Source organism: Hyperolius riggenbachi, chromosome 4 (genome assembly GCF_040937935.1).
Source record: "Hyperolius riggenbachi isolate aHypRig1 chromosome 4, aHypRig1.pri, whole genome shotgun sequence".
Lineage (NCBI taxonomy): Eukaryota > Metazoa > Chordata > Amphibia > Anura > Hyperoliidae > Hyperolius > Hyperolius riggenbachi.
The window spans coordinates 122,966,954-122,990,744 of record NC_090649.1 but is presented as its reverse complement, the minus strand read 5'-3'; the positions used below and the strand labels follow the sequence as shown (position 1 = coordinate 122,990,744).

Genomic DNA, 23,791 nt, shown 5'->3' with positions numbered 1-23,791 from the left:
TTCCCATCTGGTGGAAACAGATCTACTTTACTGATTCCCCTGGCATGGTTCTGTCGCCACAAACCCAGCAATCTGGGGGGCTATGGTGCCTTTAACTGGGACCTGATCCTCCAGTTCCCAGGCAGGTTATTTACCTGCTCCTTGAGCAGGATCCTGAGTGATGATATAAAGATCTAAAGCAGGATCTTAAATGATGACAAAGAACTAATGTCCTAGAACAGTGGTGGGAACTTGCCCTCCATTGTTCTCTTCTTCCTGGGCTTGTATATAAAAAAGTACAGCCCATTTATGGAAGGTGTGCTCTCTTTTTTGTAGAAAAGCGGGGTCACTTACCTGTATGACTCTTACCTATTGACCTTAGAATTATCTGTTTCTGGCACAGTGTGATCCAGAATGCAGTCCAACGGACCGCAAGAGATGAAATGAGTAAGATAAGAAGTACATGAAACGTAGCAGAAAAATAAGAAATCAGATAATACTTTCATGCAAGGAATGCTATGTCATCTATATTGCACATAGTACACAATACTGTTCATATAACTGTTTATAATGAGAATGGCAGACGATAAAATATAGTACATAGTGCTACCAAGATACTTGGAATAACTTACCTCCTCCTGCAGCTTGAGAAGCATTACATCAGAGGGACAGCAAATAATAGTGCCTTTACCTTTAAGCCAGACATAGAGGGAGGTAGTGTTGCAGCCAGCACAGTCCTGTGTGTATCCAGCCTTGTGAGAGGAGGTGAGGAGAGCTCAGCTGTGAGGAGATCTCTGCTGTGTCCAGAGCAGGGATTGGAGAGCAGTTACTGCAAACACTTCCTGGTCTGATGGCTGTGCGTTCCAAGCTGGAATGCACTCTAAGCCATGTGCTTCAGAGTCTTTCACTGTGAGACAGGTGAGAGGGATCACACTGAACACTCAGCAGCACTGAATACCCAGCAGGAGAGGCTGAACTATGCCTCACATAATGGAGCCTGAGCAGTCAGCAGGCAGAGCAAGAGATACAGGTGAGAGGGATCACACTGAGCACTCAGCAGCACCAAACACCCAGCAGGAGAAGCTGAACTATGCCTCACATAATGGAGCCTGAGCAGTCAGCAGACAGAGCAAGAGATACAGGTGAGAGGGATCACACTGAACACTCAGCAGCACCAAACACCCAGCAGGAGAAGCTGAACTATGCACCACTAACCTGTGCAACTGCAGACAGCAAGGGGAAAAAAAAAGGTGAGAAGGATCACACTGTGCTCTGCAATCGTATTTAAGTCATGCAGAGCAGCCATAAAGGGGGGAAAAGATCATTTAGATCAAGCTCCCACCATCACCCCAGATATAAGGTCCCTGAATAATTCGACATTTAGTCATGACAACAGGGCTGCGACCAGGAGAGGCTGAACCTGGCCGGAACGCCGCAGGAATGTCGGCGAGGTAAGAGTAAAATAAAAATAAATAGCGCTGAAACACTAAGGAACCTGTTTGGAGGTGAGGACAAAAATGAGAATGCTGCTCGCTAGGGGTCACTTTCTTTTATAGCTAAGGTCCTGTTAATTGGTAGGGGTGGGGCTTAACCCATATGTATGCTGCCATGGAGGCATATGGAAACAGCACTTAGTACAGCAAATCTTTCAAGCATTCAACCAGGTCAGCCAGGAAGGCTCATCAAGTGTACCACAGGTTGTAATGACACTATGATCACATATATACATGGTAAGGAACAGACATCCTCTATAATAAAACCCTAATGTCCCTGCGTCCCATGTCCCTGTGTGTGTCCCATTTGCGCTCTGCGCATGTGCAGGGACGCAGAGACACTGAGGGAGAGTGACGCGCGGCAAGGGATGACGGGTGAAGGGGCGGATGGGCGTGCACGCGCAGCGGAAATGGGCATGCGCGGTGGGCGTATGCCCAGTGACAGATCTAGCCCGTTTTTAAACAGGCTTAGGTCCACTAGTACCGTATATAAAAGAAAATGCTGACTCGACGAGCAAAATTTTAGAGAGCAGTTACCTATAGCATCCAATCAAAGGTCATATTTTACTGATCTAATTGGTTACTATTAGAGATGTCGCAAACCTCCGACCTTTGCGGAAGGTTCAGTTCGCCGAAAAGTCCTCGAACCGCAATAGACTTCAATGGGGATGCGAACGGGGATGGCCACAAAAGTGATGGAAAAGATGTTTCAAGGGGTCTAACACCTGGAGGGGGGCATAGCGGAGTGGGATACATGCCCAAAGTCCCGGGGAAAAATCTGGATTTGACGCAAAGCAGCGTTTTAAGGGCAGAAATCACATTGAATGCTAAATTGCAGGCCTAAAGTGCTTTCAAACATCTTGCATGTGTATACATCAATCAGGGAGTGTAATTAGAGTTCTGCTTCACACTGACACACCAAACTCACTGTGTAACGCACCGCAAACAGCTGTTTGCATTGTGACGGCCATGCTGGACTGGTGCGCACTGTGGCGAGAGTGTAGGCAGTGGCGGTTGCAAGCCCATATGGTGGCCAGGCTGTGGTAGCTCAATGATAGAACAACAGTGACTGTCCAGCTGATCAAATTTGGTCTGTCCACAATGAAGCAACGACCTTATTATCTTCTTGTATGTAGGTAGGCATAGGTAGGTGTCCCAGTAGTTAGCTAGGCATAGGTAGGAGTCCCAGTATAGGTAGGTAGGCATAGGTAGGAGTCCCAGTATAGGTTGGTAGGCATAGGTAGGTGTCCCAGTAGTTAGCTAGAGAAGAAGAGAGGGGGCGCACTGAGCGATATATATAATAAGGAGGGGTGATATCCCAGGACAGGTATCACCTCATACGAAATTGGCTTAGCACAGCGTGCTTTGCCACGATCAGCCTGCATCCCTCTATGCCGAGCCGGGGACTGAGCTCTCCTGGTAGGGCGGACGTGACGTCACTCTCCGAGGCACTTCCTGTGGGGGTTGCTATGGAGACTAGGACGCACTCGCTGCTTCTATCGTAAAGCCGCAGCGAGCAGCGTACAGTTGGGTTATCCGCAATTAATAAGGACAACTCAGCTGGATAATTATGATTTAATGACAACGCGTTTCGCGGAAGCTCTACCTCCGCTTTTTTACTTGAAAACCCAACTGTACGCTGCTCGCTGCGGCTTTACGATAGAAGCAGCGAGTGCATCCTAGTCTCCATAGCAACCCCCACAGGAGAGCCCAGTCCCCGGCTCGGCATAGAGGGACGCAGGCTGATCGTGGCAAAGCACGCTGTGCTAAGCCAATTTCGTATGAGGTGAGACCTGTCCTGGGATATCACCCCTCCTTATTGTATATATCGCACAGTGCGCGCCCTCTCTTCTTCTCTTTCTACTTCTAGTGGCTTGTTGGGGAGCGGCCGAGTTTTACAACTGACGACCTGATCGCACCTGGGGCTGATCCACCACCCCAATTTGTATTCAGTAGTTAGCTAGGCATAGGTATTAGACCCAGTATAGGTAGGTAGGCATAGGTAGGTGTCCGTCCCAGTAGTTAGCTAGGCATAGGTAGGAGACCCAGTATAGGTAGGTAGGCATAGGTAGGTGTCCCAGTAATTAGCTAGACATAGGTAGGAGACCCAGTATAGGTAGGTAGGCATAGGTAAGTGTCCCAGTAGTTAGCTAGGCATAGGTAGGAGACCCAGTATAGGTAGGTAGGCATAGGTAGGTGTCCCAGTAGTTAGCTAGGCATAGGTAGGCGTCCTAGTAGTTAGCTAGGCATAGGTAGGAGTCCCAGTATAGGTAGGTAGGCATAGGTAGAAGTCCCAGTATAGGTAGGTAGGCATAGGTAGGTGCCTCAGTAGTTAACTAGACATAGGTAGGAGACCCAGTAGTTAGCTAGGTATAGGTAGGAGACCCAGTATAGGTAGGTAGGCATAGGTAGGAGTCCCAGTATAGGTAGGTAGGCATAGGTAGGTCCCCTAGTATAGGTAGGTAGGTGTCCCTGTATAGGTAAGTAGGTGCCCCAGTAGTTAGGTAGGCATAGGTAGGTGTCCCAGTATAGATAGTTAGGCAGGGCCTGGCTGGCACAGTAATAACAATTACCAAGGTCCAGCCGCAACAGATAGGGCTGTATAATTCAGTGAGCAACACACAAAAAAAAACACATCAGGAAAACATTAGCTCTCAAAAGAGCTATTGAGGGGTGCTATTTTAGCAATAACAATCAGCCAGGAGCAAGCCAAGAGCCTAACTAATCTTTCCCTAGGAGAACAAGTCTGCAGCAGCTGTCCCTAGTCTGTCTCTAGCAGGCACACGAGTGGGTGTAATGGCCGGCAAACCTGCCTTATATAAGGGGGGGGGGCCTCCAGGGCTTAGCGTAGCCTGAATGGCTACAGTGTGCCTGTTGACTGTGATGCAGAGGGTCAAAGTTGACCCTCATAGTGCATTATGGGGCGAATCGAACTTCCGCAAAAGTTCGCTTGGTCCAGGCGAACGCGAACCCCCAAAGTTCGCCTGGAACCGTTCGCTACATCTCTAGTTACTATGGATTACTGCACTTTACACCTTATACTTAGTGTTCCTTTCACTGCTTCACTAAACACATTTCTATTAATCATGAATGCAAGTATAGCTGAAATGCTTTTAACAAACATTCAGGCCCATTGTAATGATCAGTGTAAAAGAGAGGATCCGATTATCGGTGATCTGCAGTATCACCGAGAATACAGATATATACCTGATTATTGATGATCTGCAGTATCACCGATAATCAGATATATCTCTAACCTCTGGACACCTGAGTAATATGAGTGTTTGGTGCAACAGTAATACTTTGAGGAGAGCACCCGGATAGAGGGTGCAAGACAGTAAGAGATACTGCCCAAAGAACAGGCTCCCTTCAATGGCCTGAGGTTCCCCAAGGGGAGGAGTCAGTCTGAGAGTGGGAAGGACCAGAGTGTGAGTGACACCAATGGAGGAGTGTCACTGACAGATCTGTGAACTATCTCTAACTGGGGAGATAGCTCTCAAGGTCAGGCAAGCCAGGTCGTCAACACACAAACAGATAAGGTACACAGACAGGAGACTGATTCGGTAATCCTAAAACACGCAGGGTTTGGCAACAGAGTAACAGATATAGCGAGGTACCGAATCAGTGATCAGAAGAGTGGTCAGGGAAAGCAGAAAGTCATAACAGATAATCAAACAATGCCTAGTCTTAGGTGTGAGCTCCTTGGTCATCAACACCCCGGAACTAGTCTGAAATATGACAAGATGGTAAAGCTAATTCCTAGTCTTGAGTGTGAGTTCCGTAATCATCGACACCATGGAACTAGTCTAGAGAATAACACAGATAATATACAGTATTCCTAGTCTTGGGTGTGAGTTCTGTAGTCATCAACACCCTGGAACTGGTCTAGAGAATAACACAGATAATATACAGTATTCCTAGTCTTGGGTGTGAGTTCCGTAGTCATCAACACCCTGGAACTGGTCTAGAGAATAACACAGATACTGACAACAAGGTCTGAGTGCTTCCACGTAGTGATCGCAACGACAGACACCAGAGAAATGACCAGCACCCAGTATACATACTATAGCGCTCTCCAGCGCCTCCCCTAAGTGCTGGACCAATGAGAACTGATAGAATTGTCAGCTGACCGGCTTGGTCAGCTGACTCCCTTCTGGCTGTCATAAAAGCTCTGCCTCTCAGCGCGCGCGTGCGTCCTTCTGAACCTGTGTGGACTATCAGTCCCAGCCACACCAGACATGTGTAGTAACCCATCCGCTGTGCTGGACGCGGAACCAGCCACACCGCTATCAGAGCATGCGGCGGTTTCGCTGCGTTCAGCCATACCGACAGATGTTGCCCTATGCCTGCAAACCGCCGCATCGGACGCGGAATCCGCCGCCTTGTTCTCAGGACATGCGGCGGTTTCTTCGCGTTCAGTGATGCTAACAGATGTAGGCCCACGCACGCAATTCCGTTGGACGCGGAATTAGCCGCCTTGCTCTGAGCACCCGTGGCGGCTTTTCCGCGTTCTCACACCCACTAGCAGCGCTTTTCTAAGCCTTTTTTGAGCGCTTGTTATTTAAAATACTCTTGCTAATGTAATGCTATGGGTGTGATCCCACTTGAGGTATGTGATTTTTCAAAAATCTCCCATAGCATTGCATTAGCAAGAGCTTTACAAATCACTGGCGCTTGGAAAGCGCTACTGGTGGTTTCTAGGCCTCAAGGTCTGCAAAACGTTGTTTTTGTTTCTTTTAGTGAACTGAAATACCTCTTGCTGAAATCTTGGTTTATTCTGATGTATTTTCAATTGAAAGTTCCAGTCAGAGGCATGGATAGAAATCATAATGTTGTTCCCCCCCCCCCCCCCCCCCCCTATGGATCTATTGGAGAAAAGTTAAAGATTTCTGGAAAGGGGGTATCAGCTACTGATTAGGATGAGGTTCAATCCTGGGTTACACAGTTCCCCTTCGATAAGGAAGGTCAGTTAACTTGCACAGCATTGTCTATGATGAAAGGTCAACACTGGTAAACATTAGGAATGTAGGTGTCAGAATAAGCATGGCTACACAAATAGCTTTACTTAAAGTCAACACACATCTGAATGAGCTCCATTGTTTTTTTGGGGGAACAAAATGTTGCTGTGGAAGTGAATGCTGCATGTGGCCTTCCAGGCTATTTGCACACAACAACGATTAACTTTTTTTTCCACCAGAGGCTCTCATTCACACTTTGTGACACTCAATAACTTATTGTATATCCCTGCTCCTCCCACCAGATGAATGACAATGTACTTTAACCTCCTCTTCTAACTCCTCCAGGAGAGAACATTGCTCACTCCAGAGCATGCAGACATATGAAGCAAGTCAGTTTACTGTCAGGACTCTGCCATGGATTTGTGCAGCAGAAAAGATCTCTCTGGCTGGATATACCCCACTGCCCTCCTCTGCATATATGGATTTTTCACTTACATGCGGCCATCTGAACCTTTCCTGACTCCTTACCTGACAGGACCAGTGCACAACCTGACAATTGAACAGGTAAAACCACAAACCTAATTGGTTGGTTGAAAGCATCAGCCAGATTAACAATCTCCTACATGCTGCCTCATACAAGCATGGATGTTTACTTCTGTAGAGCTTGTTATGGGGTCTAAAGATAATACAGTACTCAGGTCACGCCTGAATATTATTTGATTCCTGTGTGTAGTTTTAATAACCAGGGCCCATATGCAATTCACTTTTTCACATGTGTTTCTCCTAGGTGATATTTTTAAACTTGTCAATAAAATGCCTTCACACCACCAGAAAGGAAGAAAATACTCAAAATAATTTTGATAGTACTTTTTCACCTACTTTTTTAGTTGAAAATTGCTTTAAAGTTATTTTAAATCGAAGATGAAAAATTATCTCCTAGGAGAAAACTCAGGTGAAAAAGTGAATTGCATATGGCCCCATATCTCGATTTGCATGGCCTAATTGTTATCCAATGTCAGTATCCAGCTTTAGGATAGTGAGCGTCTCAGCAATTGATTGTTGCCCAATTAGATGATTATTCCTCTACTGAAAATCAATCAGGGAGGCAGATGAAGCATTTCATAGTTATATTTGATCTTGATCAGATTTCATCAGAGATCAATCTCATCATTGTACTGCTAGTTTTGTATAGTTTAATGCTAAACAATAGGATGGACCCACTGTCCAGGTGACAGTATATCATCATTGCCAAACACATTTTCAATTTATCAGCTCTTCTTAAAACTGATCAGACGTTTATCGATCGGCAGGGAACAGACTGGAAGATTCAAGTATAGTAATCATATCTGCCCCATATATGGCCACCGTTATTCCCTGTTAGAGATGGCTTGAACCTCTGATTTTAGGTTCGCGAACCTCGAACGCGAACTTCCGCAAAAGTTCGCGAACCTGCGAACTGCAATAGACTTCAATGAGCAGGTGAACTTTCAAAACTACAAACACTAATTCTGGGCACAAAAGTGATGGAAAAGATGTTTCAAGGGGTCTAACACCTGTAGGGGGCATGGCAGAGTGGGATACACGCCGAAAGTCCTGGGGAAAATTACGGATTTGACGCACAGCAAGGTTTTAAGGGCAGAAATCACATTCTATTGCTAAACTGCAGGCATAAAGTGCTTTAAAACATCTTGCATGTGTATACATTAATCAGGTATTGTAATTAGTGTACTGCTTCACACTGACAGACCGAACTCACTGTGTAACGCACCGCAAACAGCTGTTTGTGTAGTGATGGCCGTGCTGGACTGGTGCGCACCATGGCAAGAGTACTCTTCCTCAGTGATGTCAGGTAATGTCTGACTGTCTTATCAACTTTCGATGGTTCTTTCTCTACCATTGTTAAAGCTTATATCTATTTTTTTAAATTACTTTTTCTGCTGTCTGTTCAGTTCCCTCAACGAGAATCTGTTATGGAGGGCAAGTCTGCCATTCATTCAACTGTGTGATAAACTTTCCATATTACTTCCTCAGTACCATGGGGAACCCGGGGAATCAGGGTTCGATTCCGGTCCAGAGTGGGAGCCTGAGAAACGGCTACCACCACACATCCAAGGAAGGACCCAATGTGCTGTATAAGTAATGTACCTGCCCTGACCGTGCTTTGTAGACCAGGTATCTGTGGTCAGATGGACCCTTGACCCAACACTGTGTGCCAGAGATGTCACCACTTGCCTTTCAACATCACGGTACAGTTTGGGTATTGCCTTTTTAGAAAAAAAATTGCGGCCTGGCTGACTGCTGGTATAATACAATGTGCAGTCACAGATGCAGTGAAAGGTAGGTGCTGACTGGTATATAAAACAGTTTGCAGCCACACAGGTGCAGTAAAAGGTATACAGTGACTGCTGGTATAACAATTTGCAGTCACACAGGTGCAGTGAAAAGGTTGCAGTGACTGCTGGTATATAAAACAGCGTGCGGTCACACAGATGCAGTGAAAGGTATGTAGTGGCTGGTATTATAATACAATGTGCAGCAGTCACACAGGTGCAGTGAAAAGGTAGGCACTGAGTGTGTTGGGTCTGGCACAGTATAGCAATTAGCAAGGGCCAGCTGCGACAGACAGGGCTGTATATACAGTGTCAGTGGGCCACACCCAAAAAAATAAAACATCACAAGAACATTAGCTCTCAAAAGACCTGTTTTGGGGTGCTTTTCAGTAATAAATATCAGCAAGGAGCAAGTTAACAAGCCTAACAAGACCCTAACTAAGCTTTCCCTATCTCTGCAGCAACCTCTCTCCCTTCTCTCACTAACACAGCAGCACACAGAGTGAGAAAATGGCCGACGCTGTTGCCTTATATGGGGGGGGGGGGGGGGCTCCAGGAGGGAGTGTAGCCTGATTGGCTGCCATGTGTCTGCTGACTGCTGTAGAGGGTCAAAGTTTAGCCCAATGATGTAGTATAGGGGGCGGGTCAAACTCGCATAAAGTTTGTGATTCGACGCGAACCCGCGAACTGTTTGGGCCATCTCTATTCCCTGCATAGTCAACTGTTGCTATAATATCTGTTATTGGTCCTAATACATAAACTTTCTCTTATTTACCTATACAACGTTTTAACTCAAGTGAGTTTCTTGCTTGCTATGGAAGAAAAAAGTGGAAGTTATTAAAAGCGGTCATAAGCTTTTACAGTATTATTGTGGGGAATCCTCTGTTCAGTACTTTGTCAGAGTTTATCAGTGCAATGTATATCATACTTATGATAAAAAGGTATGATAAAAAGGCAAACAGAAACTCTGAGGTCATTATGATTAGTCAGCTATACTATGCTTGGTTATCGGACTGATCCTACTGTCTGGATGTATGACCATGTTAAAGGCATTATTTTACAAGCTTATCAGAGGAACATTGTGTTAATGGGTTGATTGTCCCTGTAAAGTACCGGTATATTAAAATGTTAGCACTTTACATTAGTAAAACACAAATATATACAGTGTATTGTTAAGGTGGCCATACGCTTATAGATTTCCAGCAGATTCGACCATCAGATAGATTTCTGTCAGATGCCTGTCAAGTCGAATCTGACAGGAATTTATCTGGTGTGCGCCACATACTAGGAACAGATTTCCAATAGATTTCAGACTGAAATCTATTGGAAATCTATTGAAAATCGATCTAAGTGCATTATTGCACTATTAGAACCAATGCAACTCTATGGGCCATCAATCTGCTGCCAACTAGATTTTCCACCCTGTCAGATACATCAAATCGATTGAAATTATTAGTAGAGTACTGAAAAAGAAAATGCATACAGTACAACCATAGGATATTTACGTAAGTGAATGAAAAGACAAGACCTATACACCAATGCCAAGCCACCAGGGCCAGACTTAGGCCAAGGCCACCTAGGCCTAATTGGAGACTGCTAATTGGAGACTGCCTTCACCACGCTGGTGACTGGTAGTTATCCTTCTTGCCTTGTTCCTGAGGACGTAATTAAAGCAGCAGTTGCCATTAGTTACGCTCCTACCTGTTTGTCTTGTCTATGTCAGTGTGAATGTTTGCCGTCGCTGGGGCAGCGACTAGATTGATAAAACATTCCGTCTGTCTGACTGTTTGTCTTGTTACTCAGCCTGAGGATTAGTGCGGCGTCGCACTAATCAGCCATTGTATATTAATGCGACTTTCATTACTCAATGTTTTTTAATGCGACTGCCAGACTGACTTTGATACGACCTTAGCTTTACTGACCATTCTATCGCCTAGTCCTTTGTACCGCAACCATCTGATCTAACGTGTATGACCTTAGCCTGTTACCGACTGATTCTGTCTAGTCCACTGTACCACTGCCATCTGATCTATCGTGTATGACCCAAGCCTGTTACTGACTATGTCTGTTGTGTATTGTATCACATAGCATCTAGTGTGATAGGCGGGCCAGAGCTGCAGTTGCTCTGGGCAATCTTGCTCCCTTGCTCCTGTGTCCGTCTGTGTAGCCTCTTCCATTACCCAGCTACATAGTCTTGAGCACACATGCTGACTCAAAGTATACCCCCCAAGCATTACAATAGGACCCAGTGTTTTTTCACTTCAGACTCACTTTAATGCTGCAGTAAAAGATTTAAATCTGTGCATTAAAATATAAAACTAAACAAATCGGGTAGTCAGACTGTAACAGCTCTTAATCTATTCATTTGAAATTTATTCAAAACTGTATTTTGTTTATATGTTTAGATTAACACCTAGTGATGGTCATGTCTAGGAGAAATGGATAAACATGTGATCACTTTGGTCAGGTGATAGATATGCAAGTCCCTGATATGCTAGTCATGATCATGCGCTAAAACTTGGTTTGATTACAGCAAATCAGAGCTTTGCAAATCTATCAGCTGATGAAACACATCGCAAGCTTCTCCATGAGCTCCCCTAGACATGACCATCACTATTAGAACAAAAGCCTATTAGACAAAATTTCCTTCTGATAACGCTCTTTGTTTTCCTCTGACAGGTGACCAACTTTGTGTTTCCAGTATGGACATACAGCTACTTAGTAATACTGTTCCCAGTATTTATACTTACAGACTATTTAAGATACAAACCTGTAATAATCCTACAGGGCTTAAGTTACATAATTTGTTGGGTTTTGTTGCTCTTTGCTCGAGGAGTCCCAGCCATGCAAGGCCTGGAGTTTATGTATGGTATGGTGACTGCAACAGAGGTGGCTTACTTTTCCTACATCTACAGTGTTGTGGACACAGAACACTACCAGAAAGTCACCAGCTACTGTCGGAGTATTACATTGGTGGGTTTTACAGTTGCCTCAGTGTTGGGCCAACTTCTGGTTTCATTAGCTGGACTTTCTTATTTTTACCTCAATGCTATTAGCTTGGTGTCAGTTTCAATAGCCTTTCTATCCTCTTTGTGGCTTCCAATGCCAAAAAAGAGCATGTTTTTCCACCGGAGGGCAACAGAAGATCCAACTGGGAGGACATCTGAAGACCCAAAAGCTACAAGGGAAAATGAGGATGCAAGGAGTACAGAACTAGAGAATACCTCAATAGACCCGGATGCTGATAACATGGATATTGAAAAAAACTTTTGCAAGGTGTTGTGGCTACTGTGCAAAGATATAAAAGAATGTTATTCTTCATCTCAGCTCATTTACTGGTCTCTGTGGTGGGCACTGGCCACAGCTGGATACAACCAAGTGATCAATTACGTTCAGGTCTTGTGGGAACATGTAGAGCCTGCTCAGAATTCCACTATATATAACGGAGGAGTAGAGGCAGTGTCTACCTTTTTGGGTTAGTAAGTATATTACATTCGGTTCTTACTACACACAAAGTATTTATTATTTTATATTTCCTGTAGTGTTCCATTATTATTCAGTAAAGACCTATCCACCCATATAAACATTTAGGTATTGTTCTTTTCAGGGCACCATTTCCCAATTTATCTTGCTTCACTGCCCAGGTTGTGTCATAACTCCACTTTCCTGTTCGGACAGGTGGATCATCTGGTTTTGGAACTCAGCTCATTTGCATACTAGCAGCTCTTCCAGCTTATTAAGCAGATACAATTATTAACTGTTAACAGTCCTGCCACTAACCACTATAAGAAATGTTGCTGTGCAGAGAAATGTGACTACAAGTGGTTTCAGTTCTAGTACCTCCAGAGCAGAGGTGCCCATACTTTTTCAGCTTGAGAGCTACATTGATAATTATGAAATTGATCTGCAAGGTAGAATCTGCCTACAGATGCAAGCCACAACTGCAGCACATGCACAGCAACAGTCTATCAGTGAATACTACAAGCCACCAGTCAATTGCATTGATGCAAGATGCATATCATAGTCCTTCTCAGTCAAATAGAACTGCGCTTGACCAAATAAAGTCATAAAGCAGTGATAACTGTTATCACGGTTGTTTTAGCGCTTTTCCGCGTGAAAAACTGTTATCGCATGCAAAAATTTGCGTTTGCGCATTAACGGTCATGTTCACGTGATAACACAACTTTATCGCGCAAAAATTAACTTTAACGCGTAATAAATTCACGTTATTGCGCAAAAAAATTTTTTGCACGCGTTAACCGTTTTCACGCTAAATTCGCGCAAAGCACTTTTCACAGCGTGATAACAGTTATCACTGTATGTGAATCAAGCCCATAATTTCATACTTAGAGTCTGGCAAAATTGTTAGCAGCAGTAGCACATAATGCTTCTATATGAATGGCTCCCCACCTTGCAACAACATAATCCTCTACACTGCTGTGCAAAACTTCAGTACAGCATATCGCACTAAGCTGCCCCAAGTCATAGAGACAGAGTATGAGTATGACATGTATGTCACTCAGGCGGGCGGCGCAGGATCTACACAGAAGTCCTTTGCAATCTACTGGTAGAACAAGAATTGGCACCCCTGTTCCAGAGTGTAATGAGATGGCACACCTTAACGGACTGTACAGGTGTCAATTTCCTATGAAGCAGGAATAAACTGTACTCTCCAAAGACAATCAAAAATACAGTATATTAGAAATGGTTGTAAGAGGCAGCCACAACAGAGGACAAGCTCTGATTTTAGTAGTCCTGCTACAAATAGGCAGTTATGAAAAGGCGCACAGTAGGGGCCCTTTTACACTTAATGCGTTAGTATGCGTGTTTTCCATAGCAGTGCATTGTGAAGAAAATTTCAGTTAAAACGCATATAGTGGGAACTGAGCCATAGGAATACATGGGCATTACTTTGAAAATCAGTTTTCTTTCAGTTTTAACTGAGAGCAACTGGTTAAGTGTAAAAGGGATCTAAGGCCTTGTTCACACAACGCCCAGGATCGCACACCATCTGCGCTGCTGTACATTGCTCTGCTGATCCTATTCACTACAGTGAATGGGTCAGTACTGTGCTTTGCTGAAAAATGTGTGGAGTGGTGCGAATGTAGTCTAAACATCAGGAAGTAGAGTGTATGCAATTCTGAAGTTCCTGCATGTCACACACTATACCCGTTGCCGAGATGCGCAAGGCAATAGGTTGAACAAGTGTGAATGTCCATCAGGTGAGATCATCATCCATTCAGCTACACCATAATAACAGAGTCAATGGCATCTAAAAAGGTAATAATCCTGTGTTATAAAGTAAAAGTTGTGGTGATGGTTATCTTGTAAGCTGTAATAATAATGCATTAGTGAGATCTGGAACCCCAACAAGATGGAGGAATTGGACTTATGGAGTGTACCAGGTAGAACTGAATGGAATATTGTATTACAATCTAAGGGCTTGTTTCACAAAGTCATACTAGTGTTTTGTGCGCGTTATAACGGGTGTAGCGGTTTTTGTGCACAATCACAAATTTTGCACGCACTAATGTGAATTTTGACAACATTTTTTGCACAAAAATGTGCGTTTGGCATGTAAAATTCGCGATTGTGTGCGAAAACAGTTATGCACCTTATAACGTGCGCAAAACGCTAGCGCGTCCGTGCTATGAATTGGCACGGCTTTGTGAATCAAGCCCTAAGGGTGAGGTGTGAGCGTGACCATAATTATACAAGAGGCCCCTCATGTGTAGCCATGTTTAAAGACGTAATTTAACCACTTAACGACCGCCTAATGCCGATAGGCGGCGGCAGGTCGTAAGTGGAATTACATGGAAACCTTTTCATGTCAGTTCACAGAGGGTGTCTCCATGAACAGCCTGTGAGCCGCCGATCGCGGCTCGCAGGCTAATTGTAAACACGCGGGGAAGAAATCCCTGCTGTTTACATCATACGGCACTGCTGCGCAGCAGCGCCGTAAAGGAGATCGGCGATCCCCGGCCTCTGATTGGCCGGGGATCGCCGGCATCTGATAGGCTGAAGCCTGTCAGAGGCGGCGCAGGATGGATCGCCATCCTGTGCCACCCAGAAAGAGGAAAGGAGGGAGGGCAAGGGAGCGAGGCTGTGAATCGCTGCGGAGGGGGGCTTTGAGGAGCCCCCCCGCAACACGCAAGCAGCCGGCGGCGATCAGACCCCCCCCCCTGCAGGACATCCCCCTAGTGGGGAAAAAAAGGGGGGGGGAAGTCTGATCGCCCTGCCTGCAACAGGATCTGTGCTGTGGGCTGAATAGCCCACCCAGCACAGATCTTTCCAAAATAGCACGGTCCTTAAGTGGTTAATTTGCAAATCAGCACTTTAAAAATTCCAGTTGTATAACATAATGCAGTGCAACTCCTAATGTTTAACTAGCCTTAAAATGTACCAGAGAAGAACTATATTCAAAGTTCTATACATACCTAGGGCTTCCTCCAGCCTCATTCGCACGGCTCACTCCCACACCACTGACCTCAGTTTTCTCCGTGTTCCGTAAGTTCGGCCATTCTGAGCAAGTGCAGTGCATTCCCTCCGTCTCATCGGTGGAGAATAGTACTTTACCTGCGCAGTACTATTCTCTGTCGGAGAGAGCGCACTGTGCATGCTCAGAATAAGGTTGTATTTGTACTTGCTATCTGTGTGGGGTATACAATCAAAAAGAGCACTGGGTAATTTGGGCATAGGAAGAAGCTAGTAGAATATTGGCTATTATGCACTAACACACTAACCCTGACTCCTAACACACTAACTGCCCCCTCCTGCACGTTATCTTGTATTGGCTATATGTAAAGTATACAACAGGGTGCCGCTACAGCAGCAATTGATATTGTGGTCTATGGTGGTGCCCAAATTACCTGCCTTTTTGTGTAGGGTAGGGTTTATGTTTTTCTTAAAGGAACACTATCGATTAAAATCATTTTTTTAAATGCTGTATGTTAGGGCCTAGGTTGAACTCGATGGACGTATGTCTTTTTTCAACCAAAATAACTATGTAACTATGTAATGTGTGGTTTGCGTACCCCAGGGGGTACTTCTGATGGTTCCAGGGGATACTCCGGCTTGATATACTTAACCAAGAATACTACATTTAGAGTTTTAGAAAATAATAAATCTTATTTAAACAACACCAAATTAGTGTTTTAGCTAATTAAAAGCAATAGTAAATGTTTGTAAATTGTTTAGAACCAATTATGTACTACGATTACCTATATATTTGTCAAGGGGTACTTGTGATAATGTTTACTATGCTAGGGAGTACTTGGTGAGTACAAGGTTTTAAAAGGGGTACATACCCCTTTTAAAACCTTGTACTCACCAAGTACTGCCTAGCATAGTAAACATTATCACAAGTACCCCTTGACAAATATATAGGTAATCGTAGTACATAATTGGTTCTAAACAATTTACAAACATAAAATGTTGAGAAACGCTGTGTTAGGGCCAGGGGGTGCTCCTAGCCCCAAAGATCAGTGGCATATGCCCTGGATCTATTCTTGGGTGCCCCGGATGTCGCCCAGGCAGAGTCAGGCAGCACTGCCCCCAGTATGCCCCATAGAGGCACCACAGCACCCAGCATGTCACCACAGCACCCAGCATGGTGCCACACAGCACCCAGCATGCATTTTGTTTTTGTATTGGTGGAGAGGGGGGCTTCATCCAACATTCTGCTGGGCAAGTCTATTTAGACCGTTGTTAAGTTCATGTAAATGTGGCTCCACCCATGACCACACCCACATTCTGTTGCATGGCCACACCCATTTTTAGCTGGAGTGCCAAAAAGTGCCCCAGATCTCTTAGGATCCTAGCAACACCCCTGGTTAGGGCACACATTACCACAAGTACTACAAACAATTTCTTTCTTCATGCAGCTCTGCCTCTCTGCTGTAAAATTATCCCATCAGTTCCAGATACAGTACAAAAATTGTCGGGTTCTACAGGACTAGACCATGTTCCTGCACAAGGTGGTTGCTATCAACTCTTCAGTGTATAGTTTATTATTATTATTTATTAGATTTATTATTATGGGCAACACGGTGGCGTAGCGGCTAGCACTCTCGCCTTGCAGCGCTGGGTCCCCAGTTTGAATCCCAGCCAGGTCAACATCTGCAAAGGAGTTTGTATGTTCTCCCTGTGTCTGTGTGGGTTTCCTCCAGGCACTCATGTTTCCTCCCACATCCCAAAAACATACAGATAAGTTAATTGGCTTCTCCCTTAAATTGGCCCTAGACTATGATACATGTGCTACATGATATAGACATATGACTATGGTAGGGATTAAATTGTGTTAGTGACAAGACACAGGGCTGTGTAAAATGTTGGCGCTATATAAATACTTAAAAATAAATTATTCACCTTCCTGAAAGAATCTTATTCAGATGGTGGTAAAGGGTTAAAGCGGACCCAAACCAAACATTTTTTTAATTCAAAATATTTAGTTGCACCACTCTGACACATACAAAGATAAATATACACTCCTTCAAGTCTATGAGCATTTCAGTGCATGCTTTCCACCCTTCTTTTTTCATAACTAGGGTTATACAGGTGGCAGCCATTAGCAATTCCTCTTTTGCCGGACACCACCTGCCCTACTCCACACCAGTTTGCCATATTCTGTCCCGGCAATATGAAAGGAAGGGAGGGGTTCCTCCAATAAATGTAAAATATTTAAAATTTGTCATCATGCAGCTGAAAAAATGCTGCTATTTATTATTATAATTTAGAAAACATTTTATTTCTGAAATCTTGTATTTTTAATTTGGGTCCACTTTAAGATTTTAGCAATGTGTGTTTGTCTTCACTTCTGCATTATCAGGGTATGTATCAGTATGTCTCTCCCTCCCAGCATGGACAGCAAACAGCAGCCTTGGAAGTAAATTCAGCCAATAGTATAGCATCAGAAGCAGCCAGTCAGTTAGGAGTAGTATATACCTATCTCCCTGACTGCTAGTTATATTATAGCAACAGGCTACTTGTTACCTTGTTACATCAGCATTCTCCTCAGACTCTCCTGCATGCTGTGACACAGTCAAGTGTATTTGTGAGCTGTGTGAGGAATGAAGGATGCTTTTAAAGCAGGGAGAAAGGGAGCGAGACTTGCGTGAATAAAGTGCCCCTAGCACTAATGGTAATGTGTACCCTAATATAGAGTATTAAAAAAAAACTCATTTAAATTGATAGTATTCCTTTAACATTGCCCACACTGCTGCCAAGATACTGTCCAGAGTGCAGTAAGATCTACTGTATATGCAGGGTGTGGCTGAGAGGGCAACTTACAGAGCTTACGTGGCAAAAAGAATGTATGTATATCATCTAATAGAAACTGTAGGTCTCAGAAACCAATCAGGACCGATCTGTGAACCCTAATGGCATCTGACATTGCATGTAACCTGCTCATGATCTGTCAGCTTGATTGGTGCCCCTCAGGGAATTTGCCTAATTTAATATCACATGGTTTCTTTGGATTTCTGCTTTATAACCATGGAAGCCTGGTCTATTCTTGTTAGCAATACAGTACTTCAGAGTCTGAACAATGGCAGCCATGTGATTCAGTCACACAAAATACAGATTGTTTAGAGATGCACGTACCCCATATCATCAGTTGCACAAAGTGCATCAATATTGTCTCCTCATGGAACTCTGTTCTCAGTCATATGCTTCTCCCTCAGGGTAGTATGTTCATGTTACACTTAGTGACTGAAGGCTAAATGCACTAGGCTTGATTCACAGAGCAGTGATAACTTATCACGCTGTGAAAAGTGCTTTGCGTGAAATTCAGCGTGAAAAAGGTTATCGTGTGCAAAAATTCGTGTTTGCGCAATAATGCGCGATTAACGTTCCGCATTCACGCGCTAAATTCACATTATCGCACGACCGCAAATTTTTGTGAATGATAACCGGTTTTCACGTGAAAACGTGCTAAACCGCTTTTTCACACCTGTGATAATAGTTATCACGGCTTTGTGAATCAAGCCCACTGTGTTTTTAGTGATTTCATGTAGAGTATTCCTCTTGCAATGTGCACAGGTTTACATGGTTTGTGACAATTTTTCCACATGCCATAGTACCTGAGCCAGCTGTATTGCACAATTATGGATAAAACTGCTCTTCTGAGCTAAACCATCAGTCAACAATATATACCAGAAATAAACACAGACACATAGAGGAGGTTAAGGAAAGGTGGGGGGGGGGGAAGGCTGCGCATCCCTAAACACATGTTGCAATTGAATGGTTAATCGCACAGGCATACACCGCCTCTGCCAGACTGAAAAATGCATGCCCTGCATCCAAGACAAGTGCTAACATTTATTAAATTAGGAGGTACTTTAGCTTCCAATATGGTTTGCATGCAAAGTATATTATACTAGACACTTGCGCCACGGTGAGGCAAACCTCCGGGCAAGTGACCTAACCTAAATTTAAAACTTCGGGAGCAGCTATGCAAAAAAAATGTGTAACTTACATTTGGTAGAGCAGCAAGGAGAACGCCAGCGCATACCACTAAGGCTGCATCTGAAATGACCACCAGCTCAGTGTGTAGCACCTGTATAGACTTTCTGCACACTTCGCATTCAATTCAGATGCAAATCATATGCAAATCTGCTACTACTTATCATGCAAACAGGAAACTCAGGAGGAGGGGCTGGGAGCAGCTAACCTGATAGTTACTCTGTCAAAGTCTGGCAGAGGCGGTGTATGCCTGTGCGGTTAACCATTCAATTGCAACATGTGTTTAGGGATGCGCAGCCTTTCCCCCCCACCTTTCCTTAACTTTGTAACTATGTAACTGTCAGGTCAGCTGCTCCCAGCCCCTCCTCCTGAGTTTCCTGTTTCCATGATAAGTAGTAGCAGATTTGCATATGATTTGCATCTGAATTGAATGCGAAGTGTGCAGAAAGTCTATATAGGTGCTACACACTGAGCTGGTGGTCATTTCAGATGCAGCCTTAATGGTATGCGCTGGCGTTCTCCTTGCTACATAGAGGAGGTTAACCTACTAGAGCTAGAGAACAGCGGAGGACTGAAGCCTTATGTCATCCACCTTCTGATCCTCTTACCTATCAGGGGCTTGATTCACAAAACTGTGTCAACTGTCAGCACGGCTTTTTGCGCGTTTTCACGTGAAAACCGGGTTTCGCGTGCAAATGCGAATTTTTTACACGTTAATGTTCGCGTTAGCACAATAACGCAAATTTATTGCGCAAATGTGACCGTTAACACGGGAAAACTTTGCTGTAATGCACAAACGCGAATTTTTGCGTGCCATGACCGTTATCACGTGGAATTTCGCACAAAGCACTTTTCACAGCGTGCTAACAGTTAGCACCGTTTTGTGAATCAAGCCCCAGATGTCCATCCACCTGCAAATCATCTCACCTGCCTTAGGCTATGTTACCACTTAAGAGGCGGAGCGGACATTTTTTGTCCGGTTTCCGCTTCACAGTGAATGCCTCCTAATTTATAAATAGGAGCCGTTCACACCTCTCATGCTGCAACAGATCCGTGGGATCCGATGCCTTAAGCAGACTGCACTTCTGTGCTGTCCTCGATAATTCCATAGAGGCGGATGCATTTCTGCATATGGGGGAGCACATCTGCCCCGGGCTGCAGCTGGACAATGGCTGACCATCGGCTCCCGCTGGCCACATGTGGTCCAGAACAAATGGGAACACAGCCTAAATGTCCATGCACCGCCTAATCTGCTCACTTGCTTGATGTCCTTTTACCTCCTAATATGCATTCCTGCCTGATGTTCATCAACCTCCTGATCCCATCACCTGCCTGATGTCCATCCAACTCCTTATCCCTCATCTGCCATCCATCCACCTCCTTATCCCTCGCCTGCCTGCCGTCCATCCACCTCCTTATGCCCTCACCTGCCTGATGTCCATCCACCTCCTTATCCCCTCACCTGCCTGATGTCCATCCACCTCCTTATCCCCTCACCTGCCTGATGTCCATCCATCTTATCCCCTCACCTGCCTGATGTCCATCCACCTCCTTATCCCTCACCTGCCTGATGTCCATCCACCTTATCAACTCACCTGCCTGATGTCCATCCATCCACCTTATCCACTCACCTGCCTGATGTCCATCCATCCACCTTATCCACTCTCCTGCCTGATGTCCATTCACCTCCTGATCCCCTCACTTGCCTGATGTCCATCCACCTTATCCCCTCACCTGCTTGATGTTCATCCACCTCCTGATGCCCTCACCTGCCTTATGTCCATCCACCTCCTGATCCCCTCACTTGCCTGATGTCCATCCACCTCCTTATCCCCTCACTTGCCTGATGTCCATCCACCTCCTGATCCCCTCACTTGCCTGATGTCCATCCACCTTATCCCCTCACCTGCTTGATATTTATCCACCTCCTTATCCCTCACCTGCTTGATCTTTATCCACCTCCTGATGCCCTCACCTGCCTGATGTCCATCCACCTCCTGATCCCCTCACTTGCCTGATGTCCACCCACCTCCTTATCCCTTCACCTGCCTGATGTCCATCCACCTCCTTATCCCCTCACCTGCCTGATGTCCATCCACCTCCTTATCCCCTCACCTGCCTGATGTCCATCCACCTTCTTATCCTTCACCTGCCTATTGTCCATCCACCTCATCCCATCACCTGCCTGATGTCCATCCACCTCCTTATCCCCTACCTGCTGTTGCTGGCAGTCAAATTACAGCGTTATAAAAGTAACTTCAGCTCAGTCTTCTGATGGCGCCGTAGTTACTCACTGTGCGCTGCTTTAGCCGTAATCCCTATTACGGTCTGTGGTGGCGCCGGCTGCGCCCAAGTCTCCTGCGCTGTATTGGACGTGTTCGCATCTGGCCTGCCTACCTCATCTATACATGATTGAGGTTCAACAAAGAAGCATGCAGCACACCATTGAGAAATGAAATCCAAGGAACTTTTATTAGGCACATCCAAACAAACAGAAAAGGCATCTGACGTGTCTCAGACATGCAGGTCCTTAGTCAAATGACTAAGGACCTGCATCCACCAAATGACTAAAGACCTGCGTGTCTGAAACGCGTCAGCTGCATTTGGATGTACCTAATAAAAGTTCCTTGGATTTTATTTTGCCATGGTGTGCTGTGGGCTTCTTTGTATGTTGCCCTGTGGAGGGCTTGCCAGGCACCACTGGTAAGGCCAGGGGGTTGTAGCCATCTATCTCTGTCTATCTATACATATCTGATCCATGGGGATTTTTTGTGTGCAGCTTTCAATTTGTGGTTCATATAGATTTATGTAGTGTTAAGGTGGCCATACATCTAGCGATTTGGCTGTATGATTGACCACTCGATTTGATCATTTTATAGAATCTAGAGAGAATCGAGTATGTTCCAGAATTGCCAATCAATGAAAAGTGGCTGATTTCATGTCGAATCGACCAGCTTACTCGATCGAGCAGGATGCAAGATAACGGTCGATCGCACAGGAATCCGCTACTGTTCACATGTCATTCGATCGACTCTGAATCGATTTTGCATTCAGAGCATGGAGACACAACATTGGTCATATCAAATGTGAAGGGAAATTGCAGGTGAATCGCATAGGATATCGTTTGTAGTGTGTGGGTCACTCGATCGACTTTTGATCAACCATACTGAAGTTGATTCCTTAATAAAGTCGATCGCATCAGAATCGCTAGATGTATGGCTATCTTAACATCTGATTCATTGTGAGCACGGAATAATTCTCGAAAAATTGATTTAAAGAGAAACTCCGACCAAGTATTGAACTTTATCCCAATCAGTAGCTGATACCCCCTTTTACGTGAGAAATCTATTCCTTTTCACAAACAGACCATCAGGGGGCGCTGTATGGCTGATATTGTGGTAAAACCTCTCCCACAAAAAAATTCTGAGTACGTACTCTTGGCAGTTTCCTGTCTGTGAATCCTGTTGCATTGTGGGAAATAGCCGTTTAAAGCTGTTTCCAACTACCAAAACAGCAAGCAGCAGCTACATCACTTGCCAGCAGTGAAAATGTCACCATGTGATAAATGTCAGAATATAATTCAGGGATTTAAAATATTTTACAATGGGCAAACACTGACTAAATCATTTATACATAATTATTGTAAAAATGAAGCAATTTTGTATTACATTATTTTCACTGGAGTTCCTCTTTAAGTCCATTATAACTCACAATTTTACCTTCTAATAACCTTATGTACTGTGCTTCAGTGACCCCAAATTTACAAGTATAGTGTAAAGACTGACATTAGTACTGGGAAGTTATGCTTTTCAGGTTTGGTTCTCTGATTTATATATTAGCTATGTTTAAGTGTTTATATCATAGTCTGCTTTCTTGCATAATCTGGACATCATTTATTTGAACATGGCTTAATATAACAGATTACAAGACTCTGAAAGTGTCATATGGCAGTCTGCAGAGATAACGTGTCTGCCAGATACCACAAAGACTGGAAATAGGTAAACATATCACTATTGCTGTTACCAGTGGGATAAAATGAAATCTGCCTTGACTGTTTCGAGAACTAATATTATTATAGTGTAAAAAAAACAGCAGTACTACTCTTCTATTATCCTCAGTAAAACAATGTCTTGCATGGGAAGGTGCAGATTGGTTGTCGTCTGACTTATTTAAATATACGTTTCCTTGCTTAGGTTTTTAACCAGAATCAAAAATCAGCCTTATTTACACTGACCCCATAGAGGGAGACAGAAACAGACATTGGGCTTGATTCACAAAGTGGTGCTAACTGTTAGCACGCCTGTGAAAACCCCCTTAGCACGTCTAAACGAGCTTTTCGCGCTCAAAACTTTATGCGCACAAAACTTTACGCTCGCACTGCACAGAGCGCAGGGCACTCCGCGCGAAGAGCCCATTAAAACCTATGGGACTTAGCGCGCGCATAGGACTTTGCGCATAACTTTGCACGCGATCTGATTGAGAAATCCGGTGCTAACCTACTTAGCACCCTGGTTAGCACGTCTAAAGACTTTAGACGTGCTAAGTAGGTTAGCACCGCTTTGTGAATCAA

At 44.5% G+C, this 23,791-nt stretch overlaps 1 protein-coding gene across 2 annotated transcripts in view; it reads left to right on the top strand.

Annotated features, from left to right (window-relative positions):
• The window catches only part of SLC19A3 (solute carrier family 19 member 3), a 43,991-nt gene that overhangs the window by 6,340 nt on the left and 13,860 nt on the right, over nucleotides 1-23,791 (top strand). The window contains exons 2-3 of one of the 2 annotated variants that reach the window (XM_068280526.1): nucleotides 6,776-6,994; nucleotides 11,440-12,235. In XM_068280526.1, coding sequence (XP_068136627.1) covers nucleotides 6,845-6,994; nucleotides 11,440-12,235 — 946 coding nt within the window. In that variant the 5' untranslated portion in view covers nucleotides 6,776-6,844. Of the gene's footprint in view, nucleotides 1-1,622; nucleotides 1,710-6,775; nucleotides 6,995-11,439; nucleotides 12,236-23,791 lie in introns of those variants that run through there. The other variant, XM_068280527.1, reaches the window with a different exon arrangement.